We start from the raw sequence: 15,644 nt of genomic DNA on the forward strand, positions 1-15,644 counted from the left end.
GCCATGTTTGTTGTTGTTATCTTTAGTGTAAAAGGAGTTCTTGCTTTGTTATTAAAACCTTGTTAAAGTTATTTTTGAGTTCCTTGTTATGCATGGTCTCCCCAGCAAGCTCTCTGCAACGTTACTAAACTGCAAATAGCCAACAAACCTCACAATCCTTGCAGTTAGCAGGGTGAGGCAGGCGTTTGGGTCTCATCTTCCCCATTTTGCACAAGATACATGCTTGTCCTGAATTAGGTAGGCTGAACTTCTTTGGCCTGTCTTCCATCTCTTCGCTGTGATTTCTGCATTATGGGAGGGGGGTGGACTAGATGGCTCTTCGGGACCCTTCCAATTCTACAGTTCTATGATTCAAATAAATAAATGCAAACCAGGACTAACATATTCTAAAAACTGGTCCTTGCTTACCTCTCCATTACATCACTGTTTTGATATATTTTAAAATAATAATAAAAAAAATAATGTAGCATGAGAAAAGCAATTAAGTACATCATCCTAAATCTCAGCATTTTTCACAGTCAATAAATGCCTGAGTTCTTTGACTTTTTATTCACTATCTCTAAAGCACAGTCACTGATGGATCAAACTACAATTCTTTCAGAGCTTGGGAGATGTCTGGTCAGTTCAGACATGGGAGAAGAGTTAACCCATTTGGTAGGGGAACTCAGCCCTCAACCACCCCCTGACTCTGGAAAGCCCTTCTTTGGACACATCCCACATCTGCCACCCAGGTAGGATCTGTGCAAATTGGGAGCCCCATTTGAAACAGGAACTCTGGAAGAGCACAGTAACGCTTATGTGCAGGTCCCATTCCATTTAATAGGGTGTGTTCAAGAGAATCTCTCTTATTGAGGACTCCCTTCTTCATGCGAGGGATGCGGGTGGCGCTGTGGGTTAAACCACAGAGCCTAGGACTTGCTGATCAGAAGATCGGCAGTTTGAATCCCCGCAATGACGGGGTGAGCTCGTATTGCTCGGTCCCTGCTCCTGCCAACCTAGCAGTTCGAAAGCACGTCAAAGTGCAAGTAAATAAATAAGTACCGCTCCTGCGGGAAGGTAGACGGCGTTTCCGTGCGCTGCTCTGGTTCGCCAGAAGCGGCTTTGTCATGCTGGCCACATGACCCGGAAAAACTGTCTGCGGACAAACATTGGCTCCCTCGGCCAGGAAAGCGAGATGAGCACCACAACCCCAGAGTCGGCCACGACTGGACCTAATGGTCAGGGGTCCATTTGCCTTTACCTTACCCTTATTCATGGGGTACCAGAAATGCCCAGCCCACAGTTTTAGGCACCTCCCCATTTAACTCAGAGCCCCCACTAGTTGAGTTGCCTTTTGTTGTCTTTGCAGAATAACGGTGCAGACCCCGTATCGCCCAGCTATTGATATAACAATGCGATCAGACGATTCACTGAACCTCCATTGGATGGTGGTATTTGGCATCTATTTAGAATAGTAAGTTCTTTTTCAGCATCTTCTTTTCAGGAAATAGCCTTGAAGACCAGCAGTGAAAACTCTGCAATTCTATAAGTCTGTGATATTTGGGAGCATCCGAGCAATCTTTCTGTTAGAGATGAACTCTGTTGACCCCCCAAAGAGGTCAAATCTGTGTGAGCAGATCTGTGTCTTCTTATAGGTCGTTTTAAGCCAGTTTGGATGCCTTTTTGGCTGGAATGGGTGGTGGAAATTTTCAGATAAACAAATAGATGAAGTATGATGCCATTAGGATAGAAAACCCCATCGGTAGCATGGAACCTATTGCTCCCACAGGAGGCACTGTTATACAGTGGTTCCGCTCCTTCCGCCTGGGCCGTGTTCAGAAAGTGGGGCGGGGATGGGTGTTCAGACCCTTGAGCCCTCACTTATGGGGTGCCTCAGGGTTCTGTCCTCTTCCCCCATGCTTTTTACATCTATATGAAGCCACTGGGAGAGATCATCAGGGGGTTTAGACTGGGTGTTCATCAGTATGTGGATGACACCCAGCTCTACCTCTCCTTTAAATCAGAATCAATGAAGGTCCTGTATGAGTGTCTGGAGGCAGTTGGAGGATGGATGGCAGCTAATAGATTGAGGTTGAATTCTGACAAGATAGAAGTACTCTTTTGGGGGGACAGGGTGTGGGTGGGTGTGGGGGACTCCCTGGTCCTGAACGGGGTAACCGTGCCCCTAAAAGACCAGGTGCACAGCCTGCGAGTCAGTTTGGACTCACAGCTGTCCATGGAGGTGCAGGTCAATTCTGTGTCCAGGGCAGCTGTCTACCAGTTCCATCTGGTACGCAGGCTGAGACCCTATCTGCCCACAGACTGTCTCACCAGAGTGGTGCATGCTCTAGTTATCTCCCGCTTGGAGTACTGCAATGTGCTCTATGTGGGGCTACCTTTGAAGGTGACCTGGAAACTACAACTAATCCAGAATGTGGCAGCTAGACTGGTGACTGGGAACGGCCACCGAGACCATATAATACGAGTCCGGAAAGACCAACATTGGCTCCCAGTACGTTTCCGTCCACAATTCAAAGTGTTGGTCCAACTTTGAGGGCCTTCTGGCTGTTCCCTCACTGAGAGAAGTGAGGTTACAGGGAGCCAGGCAGAGAGCCTTCTTGGTAGTGGCACGTGCCCTGTGGAAAGCCCTCCCATCAGATGTCAAGGAAATAAACAACTATCTGGCTTTTAGAAGACAGCTGGAGGCAACCCTGTTTAGGGAAGTTTTTGATGTTTTATCTTGTTTTTAATACTCTGTTGGGAGCTGTCCAGAGTGGCTGGGGAAACCCATTCAGATGGGCATGTTATTAATAATAAATTCTTATTCCTATTCTTACTACAGTACCACCAACTTGGGTGGCTTTAAAAACAGATTAGATTAGACAAGTACATGGAGGAAAGAGCTCTCAATGACTGCTAGCCAGGATGGCTATTCTCTCCTGCCCAGTTGGAGGCAGAAATGTTTCTGAACACCTGTTGCTGGAAACCCCAGGAGGCAAGAGAGCTCTTGTGTCCAGATCTTCCTTGTGGCTTTCTCATCTGGTTGGCCACTGTGAGAACAGGATTCTGGGGCCAGTGGCCTGATCCAGCAGGCTGTTCTTACGTTCTTAGGTAGGCTAAAACCAGCACTTTGTATTTTCAGGGCGTGATACAAATGCAATATATCCTTTCCTTCCATCTAGTTCCTTTGATCCTTTGGGCAAAGAGGTGGAGATTCAAGTCACAAAGGACTTCTCAACTGTCATGACCATGAACAGCAGTGGATTTCAAATGAAGAGCTGCCGCTCCTGTGGTGGTTGGTCAGATATCAAAACCTGGTACAAGTAAGTAATAATAATAATAATAATAATAATAATAATAATAATAATAATAATTTATTATTTATACCCCGCCCATCTGGCTGGGCCTCCCCAGCCACTCTGGGCGGCTTCCAAAAAATATTAAAATACTGTAGTACATCAAACATTAAAAGCTTCCCTAAACAGGGCTGCCTTCAGATGTCTTCTAAAAGTCTGGTAGTTGTTGTTCTCTTTGACATATGGTGGGAGGGTGTTCCACAGGGCGGGCGCCACTACTGAGAAGGCCCTCTGCCTGGATCCCTGTAACTTGGCTTCTCGCAGTGAGGGAACCGCTAGAAGGCCCTCAGTGCTGGACCTCAGTGTCCGGGTAGAACGACAGAACGTTTTCCTTGGGCGGGTGACAGGGGAAGAAGACAAACAGCCAAGCAATTCACTCAGGCAAAGAATGGCAGGCTAGACCATGTAAATGAATGTTGTGTTCTGGCATTCCTGATGGTTGGCAAATGATTTCAAGTCATCAATCTGACCAGGTTTTTGTTTTGTTTTTGTTATGTTTTGTTTTGTTTACTGCTTAACCTACCTGATCAAAACAAATTAAAAGCAGAGTTTTCTGGTTCTTTGTTCGATCCGAAGCATTTCATTCCACCAATGTTCTCCAAGGATTTGTGTGTGTGTGTGAGTGAGAGAGAGAGAGAGAGAGAGAGAGAGGATGTCTGCCACCCCTGGATCTCACTGATGTGTTTCTACTCCTGCCCACACCAGAATGAGAAAGGCAAGCTTTGGGTTTTGGCCATTCTGTTGGCACATACTCTCCCTCTCTCATCCTCATTGAATTGCACTGTAAATAACAATCCATAGTATTTTTGATAATTCCTCTGGAACTCTTTGTTACTGGATTTTCAGCAGTTGCCTTCTGTGCCAGATTTTAAAGACTTGCTGGAAACCTTTTTATTCTGTCAAGCCTATGCAAACAATTAAGGGTAAACCCCCAACCAAGGGTTTATTGATATTCGCTTTTAATTTCTATTTGCTTTTAACTCAATTTTCACTTTTTATTATTTCATTGTCTAGTTTTACATTTCTATATTGTTGATCGCTGTGGTATATTTGTTATGATACGGCAGTGTGTGCGTTTGTATGCACTGGTTTGTTTGTTTTTACTGTCTTCCAAGGGCTTGGAACGGCACTGTTAGAATTCCTGCTCCGTGATTGCAGTCATGGGATTGTTGTCTTTCACATGACGGTGTATGTTTTGACTCCATAGAGTGGGAAATGACGGAGACAGGATGTTTGTGTTCCTGTGTTCCATGAAGTGGGACTATTGTCCTTTGTTCTTTCTCTTTGCTGTCTGATGCTAGAGAGAGAGGGAACCATGTTGCAGTGATCTGTGTGTAAATAAAGTAGATTAGCCACAATGCTGAGTTGCTGAGTTCTGTTACGCAAACTGCGAAGACTCTGCGGATCCCTAAGCGTGCTGATGTCTGTTGGCATAAGTTGCTGTGATGTTCGGGCAGAAGAAAGCTTTTGAAGCTCCCGAACGATTGACCAGGAGGGAGGGAACATGCCAGTCGAGCATGTGTCTCTCCCAGGGTCCTACTCGAGAGTAGGACGACGCCCTAACAGGCACTGCTAGGATGCACCTTTTCATTTAAATTGCAGGCAGCTGTTCTAACTTCTGCAAGCTTTTCGCATCTCTTTCCCATTTTATCACTTATCAGATCTTCCAGCACTTCAATAGAGGGTGTCACGCCAATGGTACAGATTGCTCTGGGGGAAAGACTGATCCCTGTTTTGGATGAAAAGGTTGGTCTTATCCTGCTGGAGTTGAGGTTGAAATGTACATAGGGCTCTGACTGCTGATGTTAAATGAATTGATTTTGATGCTGTTCTTGGTGCTACTGGTGTTCATAGAATTGTAGAGTTGGGGGGAATCTCATAGGTCATCTAATCCAACCCCCTTGCAATGCATCCTTTGCTTAAAAACCTCTGAATCCACCACCTCCCAAGGGAGTCCGTTCCACTGTCGAACAACTCTTCCCATCAGAAAGTTCTTCCTGATGTTTAGCCGCAATCTCAACCATTGGTTTGAGTCCTTCCCGCCAGAGCATGATAAAGCAAGCTTGTCTGCTATATCCCCTCTCAGTCTTCTCCAGGCTAAACAGACCCAACTCCCCCAGCTGTTCCTCGTAAGGCTTGGTTTCCAGACTTGTGTTTTCCACTCTCACTTTGCTTTTCATGTTTTATATTTCAGAGCTGTGGCCTCTTGCAGTCTGCCCTGTCCAGGCCTGGAGGTTGCCTTCTGAGCCAGAGTCTATGTAAGCAGCTTCCTTCTTTTGCACATTCCTTTAAGAAATGCTAAGGCAAATCAGGGAGAAGCTACTTGAAGCAGATTCCTCTGATGCTGGTTTGGTTGATATTTTAAACACACAGAGGGGGAGTAAATGAAATATGCACATTCCCCAAATTTGAGCTAAATGACTATGGATGCCATTAGGTTTGGGAGAGAAACGGTGCCTTCAAAATATCTCCCTGCTTTTATTAGACATGATGTTTGAAGACCAGAATTGCAAAACTTCAAAATTCCGATACTGTTCCTTTGATGCTGTAACTGGTCCTGTGGACTTCCCCACTCATTCAGCCGAAGGCGCTGATCTTTGTGTACATGCCGTTGCACGGGAGGAAAGACCCTCCCCATTGAAATGAATGGGGAAGTCCATAGCAAGGATTCTTTCAATAGAATGGGCAATTGGGAAGATTTCCTAAAAGACAGGGGAGGTTGGTGCAGGTAATGCATATTCCAGGAGCTCTGAGGCCATGGGATAAAGAGATTTGCTCCTTAGTTAAAGAGTACCAACACTGAATGAGTCTCCTCACTTGAGAGGCAGTGTGGTGTAGTGGGTAGAGTGTCAGAGGAGGAACTGGGAGACCAGGGTTCAGATCCCAACTCGGCCACAAAGCTCTCACTGAGTGACCTTGAGGGCCAGGCACTGCCTCTCAGATTAACCAACCTCACAGGGTTGTGGGGATTAAATGAGGAGAGGAAGAGTCACGGATGACACCTTGAGTTCTTTGGCGAAAACGTGGGATACAGATGCAATAAATAAATATATAAATTCTTGGCTTCCCTGCAGTTGACTTGTCACCTCTTGGGATCCAGTACTTTCTCGAGAGCTTCCTTCTGAGAAATGACACTCTCATCCTCGAGCTGCGTGTAAGTAGCAACCAGCGCCATGCGCTCCTGCTTCTCTGAAAAGGGATTCAGGGGGGCAAGGGCTTGCTACACTCTCTGCCCTGCCAACTATTCATCAGGCTTCAAAAGTTTTTGTTCCCAATCAGGAGGAACACCATCTCAACCCAAAAAGTAGTTAGGGACTTGCAATGGCACTCCGCAGCCATGGTGGTGGCTCAACTATGACCCTATCTGGACAGGAGTAACTTGGCTACAGTAATCTATGCTCTGGTAACCTCAAGGTTGGCATGTGGCAATGCGCTGTATGTGTGTGTCCTTTGGAAACCATTCAGAAACTTCATACATGCAGCAGCCTTTGAAAATGATTTGCGAAGCTTCAGTTCCTGCAGAATGCGGCTGCCCAGCTGTTGAGCTGAACAGATTATACAGCGAAGTGGCTGACCAGGCGCCCCAATGGGAAACCAGCAAGCAGGATTCAAGCACATAAGCCCCTTCTCCCCTCCTGTGTTTTCCTGCAACTGGGATTCAGAATTATTGCTTGCCTTCAGCTGTGCAGGCAGGGCATAGCCATCGTGGCTAATAGCCATTCACGGCCCTCTCCTCTGTGAATTTTGTCCAGTCCTCTTCTAAAGTCTTCTAGATTGGTGGCTCCCACTGCGTCCTGTAGGAGTGAGTTCCATAGTTCAACTATGTACTTCTTTTGATGCTGCTGCCAGGTCTTGGAAGAAGAAGGAAAGCCGGACGGCAGAGCAGAAGAGGCAGGCGGTGGAGCAAAAGAGAGGCTTGCCAGCCTCTTGGACTCTCTTCCTAAAATGCACAAGGAAGCTGTCACAGACATTGCCATGGCGATGAAGCAGCTGGACTGGAACTTTGCCCAACTCCTACAACCTATAAAGCCCATCATTCTGGATAAGAACCACAAAATGGTGAGTGGGGCCAAAGTGGAAACTGTGCAGGGGGTGCTTCACCTGTACCCTAGACCTATGCCCTCTCTCATGTCATGTTGGCAGTGCCCAGTGGCAGGCATGGAGCGCTAGTTGGCATATGAGGTCACATGCTGAGTCACATCAAGCTGCACATGTGATTTGGAGCCCCAAGGAGCTGTGACTCAAGGCCAGAGTGTGGCTCTGGCAAATGGAGACTAGCTGTGTGGAGGGCAGGGACAGAGAGAGGAAGGGTGAAGAGATGCTGGTCCAATGCCATCCGTTGGGATTTTCCATTGCCTGGCTGCTCCTTCCCGAGAGAAGCCAGACTGGCTCCCTCCTTGCTGTCCTCCCATTAGCCTTTGGGAACTAACTGTTTTGAAGGAAAGAACGGGTGCTGTGATGTTTTTATTGCAATTATCTGTAGGTTTTAATAGATCACACAGGCAGACACATATATAATTCTAATCAGTGTTTAATTGCTTTTTAAGGATTAGTGTTTTTTCTCTGTTTTTAGTTGGTTCTATTTTATCTGTTAGCCACTTTGAGTCCTTGCCTGGGAAGAAAGCGGGATACAGTGGAACAGTTTCAGGTTAAGAACGGACCTCCAGAACGAATTAAGTTCTTAACCTGAGGTAAAGTAAAGGTAAAAGGACCCCTGACCATTAGGTCCAGTCGTGACCGACTCTGGGGTTGCGATGCTCATCTTGCTTTATTAACCAAGGGAGCCGGCGTACAGCTTCCGGGTCATGTGGCCAGCATAACTAAGCCGCTTCTGGCGAACCAGAGCAGTGCACGGAAACTCCATTTACCTTCCCGCCGGAGCGGTACCTATTTATCTACTTGCACTTTGACGTGCTTTCGAACTGCTAGGTTGGCAGGAGCAGGGACCGAGCAACGGGAGCTCACCCCGTCGTGGGGATTCGAACTGCCAACCTTCTGATCAGCAAGTCCTAGGCTCTGTGGTTTAACCCACAGCGCCACCCGCGTCCCTTTAACCTGAGGTACCACTGTATAATTAAATATAATAATGAACATCATAATAATAATTACTTGTCATTTCATATACCTCCCAGGGCTTTTGCATGTTGGAAAGTGTTCAGCCTCTGCTTCCAGGGCAAGTTTCTGATGAGGTGAGTGGCTTTTTATCTGCTCGGCTTCTGAACCCTCCTTTCCCTCTTGCCTGGTCTTACCTGCATAATAGTAAGTACGTCTACTCAGAATCAGCATGGAATAAATTCCCCCTTGGGAGTTGAAGGATAGAGGCTCACACCAAACTCCCAGCCAGACAGACTTTATTCAGCAATGCATTACAGGACAGAGTCCAAAGGGCCTGTGAGAGCATCTCCAGTAGAACACACACGGTGTGGCATAGGCGCCAAGTCCTAGGGGCTGAGGTCCCTCTCCCCCCCGATAAAATATTTGAGGGCCACCCCCTCAAAGTTGGGGGGGATTCCCATTGAAATAGTGTGTGTGTGCCGTGCCATATGATGGATTATGTGGGGTGGGGCTTACCTAGGTAAAGGTAAAGGTACCCCTGCCCATACGGGCCAGTCTTGACAGACTCTAGGGTTGTGCGCCCATCTCACTCAAGAGGCCGGGGGCCAGCGCTGTCCGCAGACACTTCCGGGTCACGTGGCCAGCGTGACAAGCTGCATCTGGCGAGCCAGCACAGCACACGGAACGCTGTTTACCTTCCCGCTAGTAAGCGGTCCCTATTTATCTACTTGCACCCGGAGGTGCTTTTGAACTGCTAGGTTGGCAGGCGCTGGGACCAAGCGACGGGAGCGCACCCCACCGCGGGGATTCGAACCGCCGACCATGCAATCGGCAAGTCCTAGGCGCTGAGGCTTTTACCCACAGCGCCACCCGGGTCCCTGGGGCTTACCTGCCCCCCCCATATTTTATTCGACACCCCTGCTGTGTGGGAAATGTACATCATCTTAGCTGCTCATCCTCTCACCCAATTAGCTTCTGCCCTTTCAGGACCTCACCATCTCTTCATCCAACTACAGACCTTGAAATGCACCTTTACTCAGCCCATTTTCATGGTGCCTTTCAAAACCCTCCTTGTACCTTATCTGGAGTTGTTACATCCTGTTTTATTCAAGGGGATTTCCTACTCAGAGTGAAGTGATGGACATGAGACAGGTCTTGGTAATGCAGGTGAGCTGTGCAGAAACAAGCTAGCAAGGATGCTCCAAGCAAGCTGCCGGCTAGCTCTGCCAAGGCTCCTTTTATTAGCAGAAGTCAGCAATTGGAAACAGTCGTGAAACCACCCTGAACTTAACGTATTTCCATCTAAGCACATTTCCAGCATTAGCAAATACACGTGTCAGCAGGTGTTTCCCTCAAATGTTCCCCCCGATACTTGATTACATCTGCGTCCCTCGTCATGCTCCAGCCAAGCGATATGTCTAGCAAACAAACTGTGAAAGGACAAAAGGTCAGGGGGAAAACCCTGTTTTCTAGCCAGGAAGGCAAAAGGTCAGGGAAAGCAGGTTCAACGCTCCTTGACATATTGTCGCATGTCTGGTGCAAGGTTTGCCTTCGCAAAGCAGAGCGTTGCCTCTACACAGAGGACATGGTTGGAACTGCTCTGTTATTTCCCAGTGGAAACACAGGTGCCCAGATATATGAGGAAGGCATTTCTGAATTATTTCAGGCTGTGCCAACATCATCCTGGATGTTTTGGGGAGGTTGTTTCCTATCCTTTGCATTTTAAATTATTATCTACACACACATCATTTGTGCCCTCATTCCTGTATTTAAACCAAATCTGTGCAGGAGTTAGAAAACTATGTGATGAACTTAACTGCTCATGAACCACCTCGATTCTATAGCGACTTTGGCAGACTTTACGTGATTCATCTATTGAAGCTGGAGACGTTTAATGCTGAGGGGATCTCCGTCTGGAGACTAGATGAAGTAAGTTTCGGCCCAGCTCTCTCTGCAGAGCCTTGTGCAGGAGAACTTCCCAGGGGATGCTGTCCATCAGCACCATCTCTCTCTGCTGAACGGCTCCTCTTTTGCTTCCTTTCATGGCAGACTTACTATGCACCAGCTGATACTTCGATTGCAGACAACAAGCTGAAGGTCTCATTGTCTCTAGAAAGGTAAGACCAGACCACTTGCCTTGCTGTCACATGCTTTGCTCACACAAGCAGGATGGTGCTAGCAGTGCCAATGCATCATTTTTCCTAAGTAGATAGTCTAATGTTATGTTTCATATTTTCTTTGTATTCGTCATCTGCTGTAAAGTGTAAATGCAGCTAAAGACATGGCTCACAAGTAAGATACAGCACAGTCTGCAGGGCAACAGTTGGTGTGGATCTAAAACTTGGTTCCTGAACAGGGCTAGGCAGTTGACTACAGAACCATAGAATCAAGGAAATGTAGACTTGGGAGGGTGCAGAATGCTGTGGCCAGATTGCTGGTGGGGGCATCTGAGCAACAACATGTGGTGCCACTGTTAAAACATCTGCACTGGCTGCAGTGGCGGAGCTTCATGCTCCGGCACCGGGGGGCAAAGAGCAGGTGGGGGCAGGGCTGGCGCACATCCTGGGGGCGTGGCACCCAGCACAGGCGGGGGGTGGGCAGCCGTGATGACACCCCACCGGGATCGTGCTGCCAGGGGCGGTGTGCTCCCCCCCACACTCCTCTTCCTCCGCACTCCTCTTCCTCCGCCACTGACTGGCTGCCCATCTACTACTGAGCCAGGTTCAAGGTCCTTGTATTAACTTACAAAGCCCTGAACAACTTAGCTCCAAGTCACCTTAGGGACTACCTAAGGCCTTGGGATCTCAGCTTGATATCACTGCAAACAGCTTCTTGGGGGCTCCTGGCGGATGTTGTTCACCGGAACCTTATGGTATGCCGAGCCTAACATGTGGTTTCTTTATTTTCAGTGGATTTCTTCAAACACATATGAGGGGTGTAAGTTCTTCCTTATGTTTCAGTTTATGTGATCATACTAGAGGCTGCATCCCTGCTTGCATTGCTTGCCACCCCCACATATCCCGCCTCCACCTGCTTGCAACCCCTCTCTCTTTGCACCTTACCCCCAAAACCCCTTCCCCTTACAGCTCACCCCCAACCACCCCTGCCCTCCCTTTGCATTTTGCCATTCCTGCCCCCCCACCAGGGGCAACAGGAGGAGTGTGTGAAAGCTTGCATACTTGGGTTGTGAGTAGACCACAAGCATAATATGAGCCAGGAGTGCAGTGCAGCAGCAAATGAAGCTAATGCAATAATTCAAGAGAGTTTGCCTTGGAGTCCTGCTCTCACAGTGGCCAAGCAGATCCCTGTGGGAAACCCCAAGCAGGATTCAAGCAGCAGAGCACGCTCCCCTCCAGCGGCTTCCTTGAAGGATCCCCTGCATTCCCCTCATTCCGTGGAACTTCCCTGGAGTAGGAGACAGAGGCTTCTGATCTGTGGGGCACGACCCACCTGAAATAATTCTCCACAATCTTCTTGAAATGCTACAGCACCAGTCAGTGGGGTTTGCACAGTAGCCCCACTTAAATTTCTGGGCATGTGAAATAAGCAACCATTAGACAATCCACCTCAGTTCAGTCTTTCTGCTGACTCCCCATGCAAACCACCCTGATTGCATTGCTGCAGGGTCCTCGCTTCAGGTGCTTTTGCTTCTGGGCTGTTTCTTGGACTCTGGTGATGACATTTCTTCATCCCAAAACAGGACCTATCCAACGTAGTTGGCATGCTGGAAACCCTACTGGAATTTGAGGATCCTGTTGCATTGTTGGGTAAGAATTTGTCCAGTTTTGTGAGGGGGGCGGCACTTGCTTCAGAGGAACTTTGACAGTTAGTGGGTACAGCTGTGTTAGGGACAGTCCCACATCTGTTAGGGTTGTGACGATTTTGCTCTGTTCAAAGAACAAATCTAATTGTCTAATTTCTGTGTAGCAGAAACTGAGTCCAATAGCTAATTTTTTCAGCCAAGTTCATTCTATAACTGCCATGTTAAAGGGACAGTTAACCTACCACTTCAAATATGTGCTCAGAAAATTTTCATTTGAGGGAGATAATTTAGAAAGGTTAGACATCTTCAGGAAAATATTTGATAAATTATATGCCCCAAACCCATGCATTGCAATGTTGATTCAACACAGTTAACTATCATTAAAGCAAAATAATTTTGGCAGCATCTAATAACACTATTTTTAAAAAGCATATCTAGATAGAAGTCACACAGACAAATGATAAAAACCTAAATGATGGAAAAAGGAGTTTGACTCACCTCTGAATATGCTAAACGTATTAACGTTAAAAGTAGCACTCATTATGAACAGAACTTGTTCAAGTAATCTATAATGGCGATTTGAATTAGTCATGTCAATTCTGTGTGTGTGTGTGTGTGTGTGTGTGTGTGTGTGTGACATAGTGTATGTCTGAGCAATAGCATATAGCTGAGCAGTTGCAAGATCAGCCAATTCTAGGAGGGCAGCTTCCATGGGTGTTAGTCCAAATGTAACGGGTCATTTCATTAGGGACAAACCTGAAATTATGGAGCAGCAGGCACAGTAAATGACATTAGACAGAGGAAGGGGTTGGCAGGCAGAGCAACACAAGGTCCCTGCTGCAGAGTTTCTAGATGGTCACATGCCAGTCCGGACAGGTCACCTTCTGTTTGCCCAAATGCGGATTGTGCTTCTTTTCTTCAGACAATCTGGAGCAGGAGTTCCTGTTGCCGCTGGCTCCAGGCGTGGGTGATGGGGTCAGAATGAAAACCAGCTGTACAAAGGTGAGTCCTTTGGGGTTTCCCATGTTTCAGGATGTAGGTTTAGAGCTACTCAGAGCCTTCTCGGTGGCTGCTCCGTCTCTGGAGACGCCTCCCTGAAGAAGCCGTCCTGGCTCTCTCCTTATTCTCCTTTTGCCGGCAGGTGAAACCTTTCTTGTTCCAAAAGGCTGTTGGGAACTGACTCCTTTTAATGAAAGGGGGGTGCAGTGCAGTTTTTGTGACAGTGATCTGTATGTTTTTAATAGATTTCTTATGTATAAACATAGTTTCAATTTTATCAATGTTTAATTGTTATTTAATGATGTTTTTTCTGTGTTTTTAGTGGTTCATATTTTTATCTGTATGCTGTCTTGAGTCCTCTCAGGGGAAAAGGTGGGGTATAAAATACATATATCAAAGAAGCAGTAATACGTAGCCCTGGGGTTTAGGGGGCAAAGCTCAAAAGTGGAGCCAGTTTTTCAGAGGATAGCATCGTGCCCCAAGGACCTTACAATCTAAAACTCAACACAGGGAACAATCTAAAAGCCTGCACTGGCAGGTATGGAAAGGGATACCTAGAGGAGGAACATGTCTTTATATCAGCTACTCAGAGTGAGGCAGATGAGCTACTGGAGAGAGAGAGAGGGAGTTCTGGGGTACAGAGGTAGTGCTCTGTCAAAAGCAATGGCAAGCTCAGGCTGGAGACCCCTGTAAGAGAGGGCTCAGGTGTTGTTTCAGAGGCAGCCATCCTCAGACTGAGCCTTAAGTTGGCAGGTGCAGTTCCGCTGTAGCTGTTGGCTCCACCTGCGCGGAGATGAGTGTCTTCACTGGTTGGCTTGAAGAGTTGTCGTTTGCAGAGAAGTGGGAAGCCTCTGCTTCCCCCAGGACTGCTGAGCCCTCTGAGGAAGAGGTGGGCTCCATGCCACCCTTGGGTTGGAGGTGGGCTAGCAGAATGGGCTTCTCTTGCCCAAGAGCTCCTGGTTTCATACGGACAACTGGACAAACTCCCTCTCCCACTCATTCCCTGAAGGAGGGGCGACTGACCCAGAGTCAGGAATGGGAAATGTGGCACCCAAGTCCACATGGGGTTCAGGGATGTTGCCTGTGGCCAACAGGCAGAGATAGAAGAGCAAAAGACACGTTTATGAGGGACTCCGAAGGAAACCAAGGAAGCGTTTCCCATGTGAAGGGGATTAAAGATATCTGGCAGCTCAGAAAAGAGCCAGCCAATGTCAGGTCACGGAATTCGGCAGCGAAAAGGAGTGAAGGTAGCAAGGAGGATCAACTGTGCTGAAGGCTGCAGAGAAATCCCTTAGCACTAGGTTTGGGAGACGGAGGGTGCGCAGCAGCTCGGAGAGGTCAAAAAGCAGAATTAGGAAAAGTTTAATGGTCCCAGTTCAGGAATTGGGAGGCACGTTTTGAACTCCTTTTTCTTCAACCTAGGAATACCTTTTGATGTCTCTCATCCCCAAGCAATGATTCCCTCTGGATCCCTGCATGAAAAACCAAGTGGTTGGAATTGTGTCTTACTATTTCCTCTAACTTTGGATCCATCTCCTTCTGTTGCACCAACCATGCACCGGGGGGGGGGGGGGTGGCAGAAAATGCTTTTCCCAGCCTTGGAATGACTAGTATTCCCATAGTCAAGTAGCATGCAAGAATTAAAATTGCTTTAAACTTCTGAGTTGTGGCAAAAGGCAATGTGCGCAATCCATGTGTGGGACTTGTGTTTGCAAGCCCCTTTGGAACAGATGGGAGCCACACAAGGATTCCTGAACAGGCTTTGCACAGCTCCCATTCATTTCAGGGAAGCTTGCGTGAGAAAGCTTTCAAGTGGTTTGTGTCTTTCCAGTCTTGTCTTTCAAGGGCTCTGCATGGCTTCTAGCCAGGATGACTATGCTTTGCCTCCACAGTCATTGGAAACAGGGGGAGGGAAGAGGGGTCTTGTGCTCAAATCCTGGTCCCTGGTTTCCCACAGGCAACTGTTTGGCCACTGTGGGAGCAGGATGCTGGACTAAATGGGCCATTGGCCTAATCCAGCTTTCTCTTCTGACATTCTTCTGGTGTCTTCTGTTGATGGATGAACTGAGCACAGGTCTCCTTTGATGGGTTTACAGCTCCCATTCCTCCTGTATTCCAAGCATCAGCCTGTGGATCGTGTCCAGCAAAATATACTACTTGTCTGATTATCTTGTCTCCCCCTCACTTTCTTCCTTTGTGATGCATCAAGGACTTCCTACACAAAATGTCAGCATTGCTATTTCCCCTTCATGAAGGTTTTCTGCAATAAAGTCCTCTTCCTGCGTTAATACGCCTTTTGCTTCCTCTGCATAATTATTTATTTATATTCAACGGATTTATAAGCCATTTCACAATGTAGAGTTATTGAAGCTGTGTACAATAAAAGAGAAAATGAAGTAGAAACAAAACAGAGGAGAAAATGTAGACTCTAAAAGCCAATTTGATCATACCTACAATTGTGCAGCTAAGATTATACAAAAGGATTAGGGAAG

At 47.3% G+C, this 15,644-nt stretch overlaps 1 protein-coding gene across 6 annotated transcripts in view; it reads left to right on the top strand.

Annotated features, from left to right (window-relative positions):
• The window catches only part of LOC308480030 (uncharacterized protein), a 164,451-nt gene extending 148,954 nt beyond the window's left edge, over positions 1 to 15,497 (top strand). For 5 of the 6 annotated variants that reach the window (XM_081011244.1, XM_081011248.1, XM_081011246.1 and 2 more), the window contains exons 3-15: positions 602 to 731; positions 1,349 to 1,453; positions 3,162 to 3,302; positions 4,997 to 5,081; positions 5,530 to 5,593; positions 6,410 to 6,489; positions 7,185 to 7,394; positions 8,468 to 8,524; positions 10,179 to 10,319; positions 10,440 to 10,507; positions 11,300 to 11,327; positions 12,091 to 12,157; positions 13,076 to 15,497. In XM_081011244.1, coding sequence (XP_080867370.1) covers positions 602 to 731; positions 1,349 to 1,453; positions 3,162 to 3,302; positions 4,997 to 5,081; positions 5,530 to 5,593; positions 6,410 to 6,489; positions 7,185 to 7,394; positions 8,468 to 8,524; positions 10,179 to 10,319; positions 10,440 to 10,507; positions 11,300 to 11,327; positions 12,091 to 12,157; positions 13,076 to 13,251 — 1,352 coding nt within the window. In that variant the 3' untranslated portion in view covers positions 13,252 to 15,497. The remainder of the gene's footprint in view (positions 1 to 601; positions 732 to 1,348; positions 1,454 to 3,161; positions 3,303 to 4,996; positions 5,082 to 5,529; positions 5,594 to 6,409; positions 6,490 to 7,184; positions 7,395 to 8,467; positions 8,525 to 10,178; positions 10,320 to 10,439; positions 10,508 to 11,299; positions 11,328 to 12,090; positions 12,158 to 13,075) is intronic. The other variant, XM_081011245.1, reaches the window with a different exon arrangement.
• The last annotated feature ends 147 nt before the right edge of the window (positions 15,498 to 15,644 follow it).

The sequence above is a fragment of the Podarcis pityusensis genome, assembly GCF_964106645.2.
Source record: "Podarcis pityusensis genome assembly, chromosome: 6".
NCBI lineage: Eukaryota > Metazoa > Chordata > Lepidosauria > Squamata > Lacertidae > Podarcis > Podarcis pityusensis.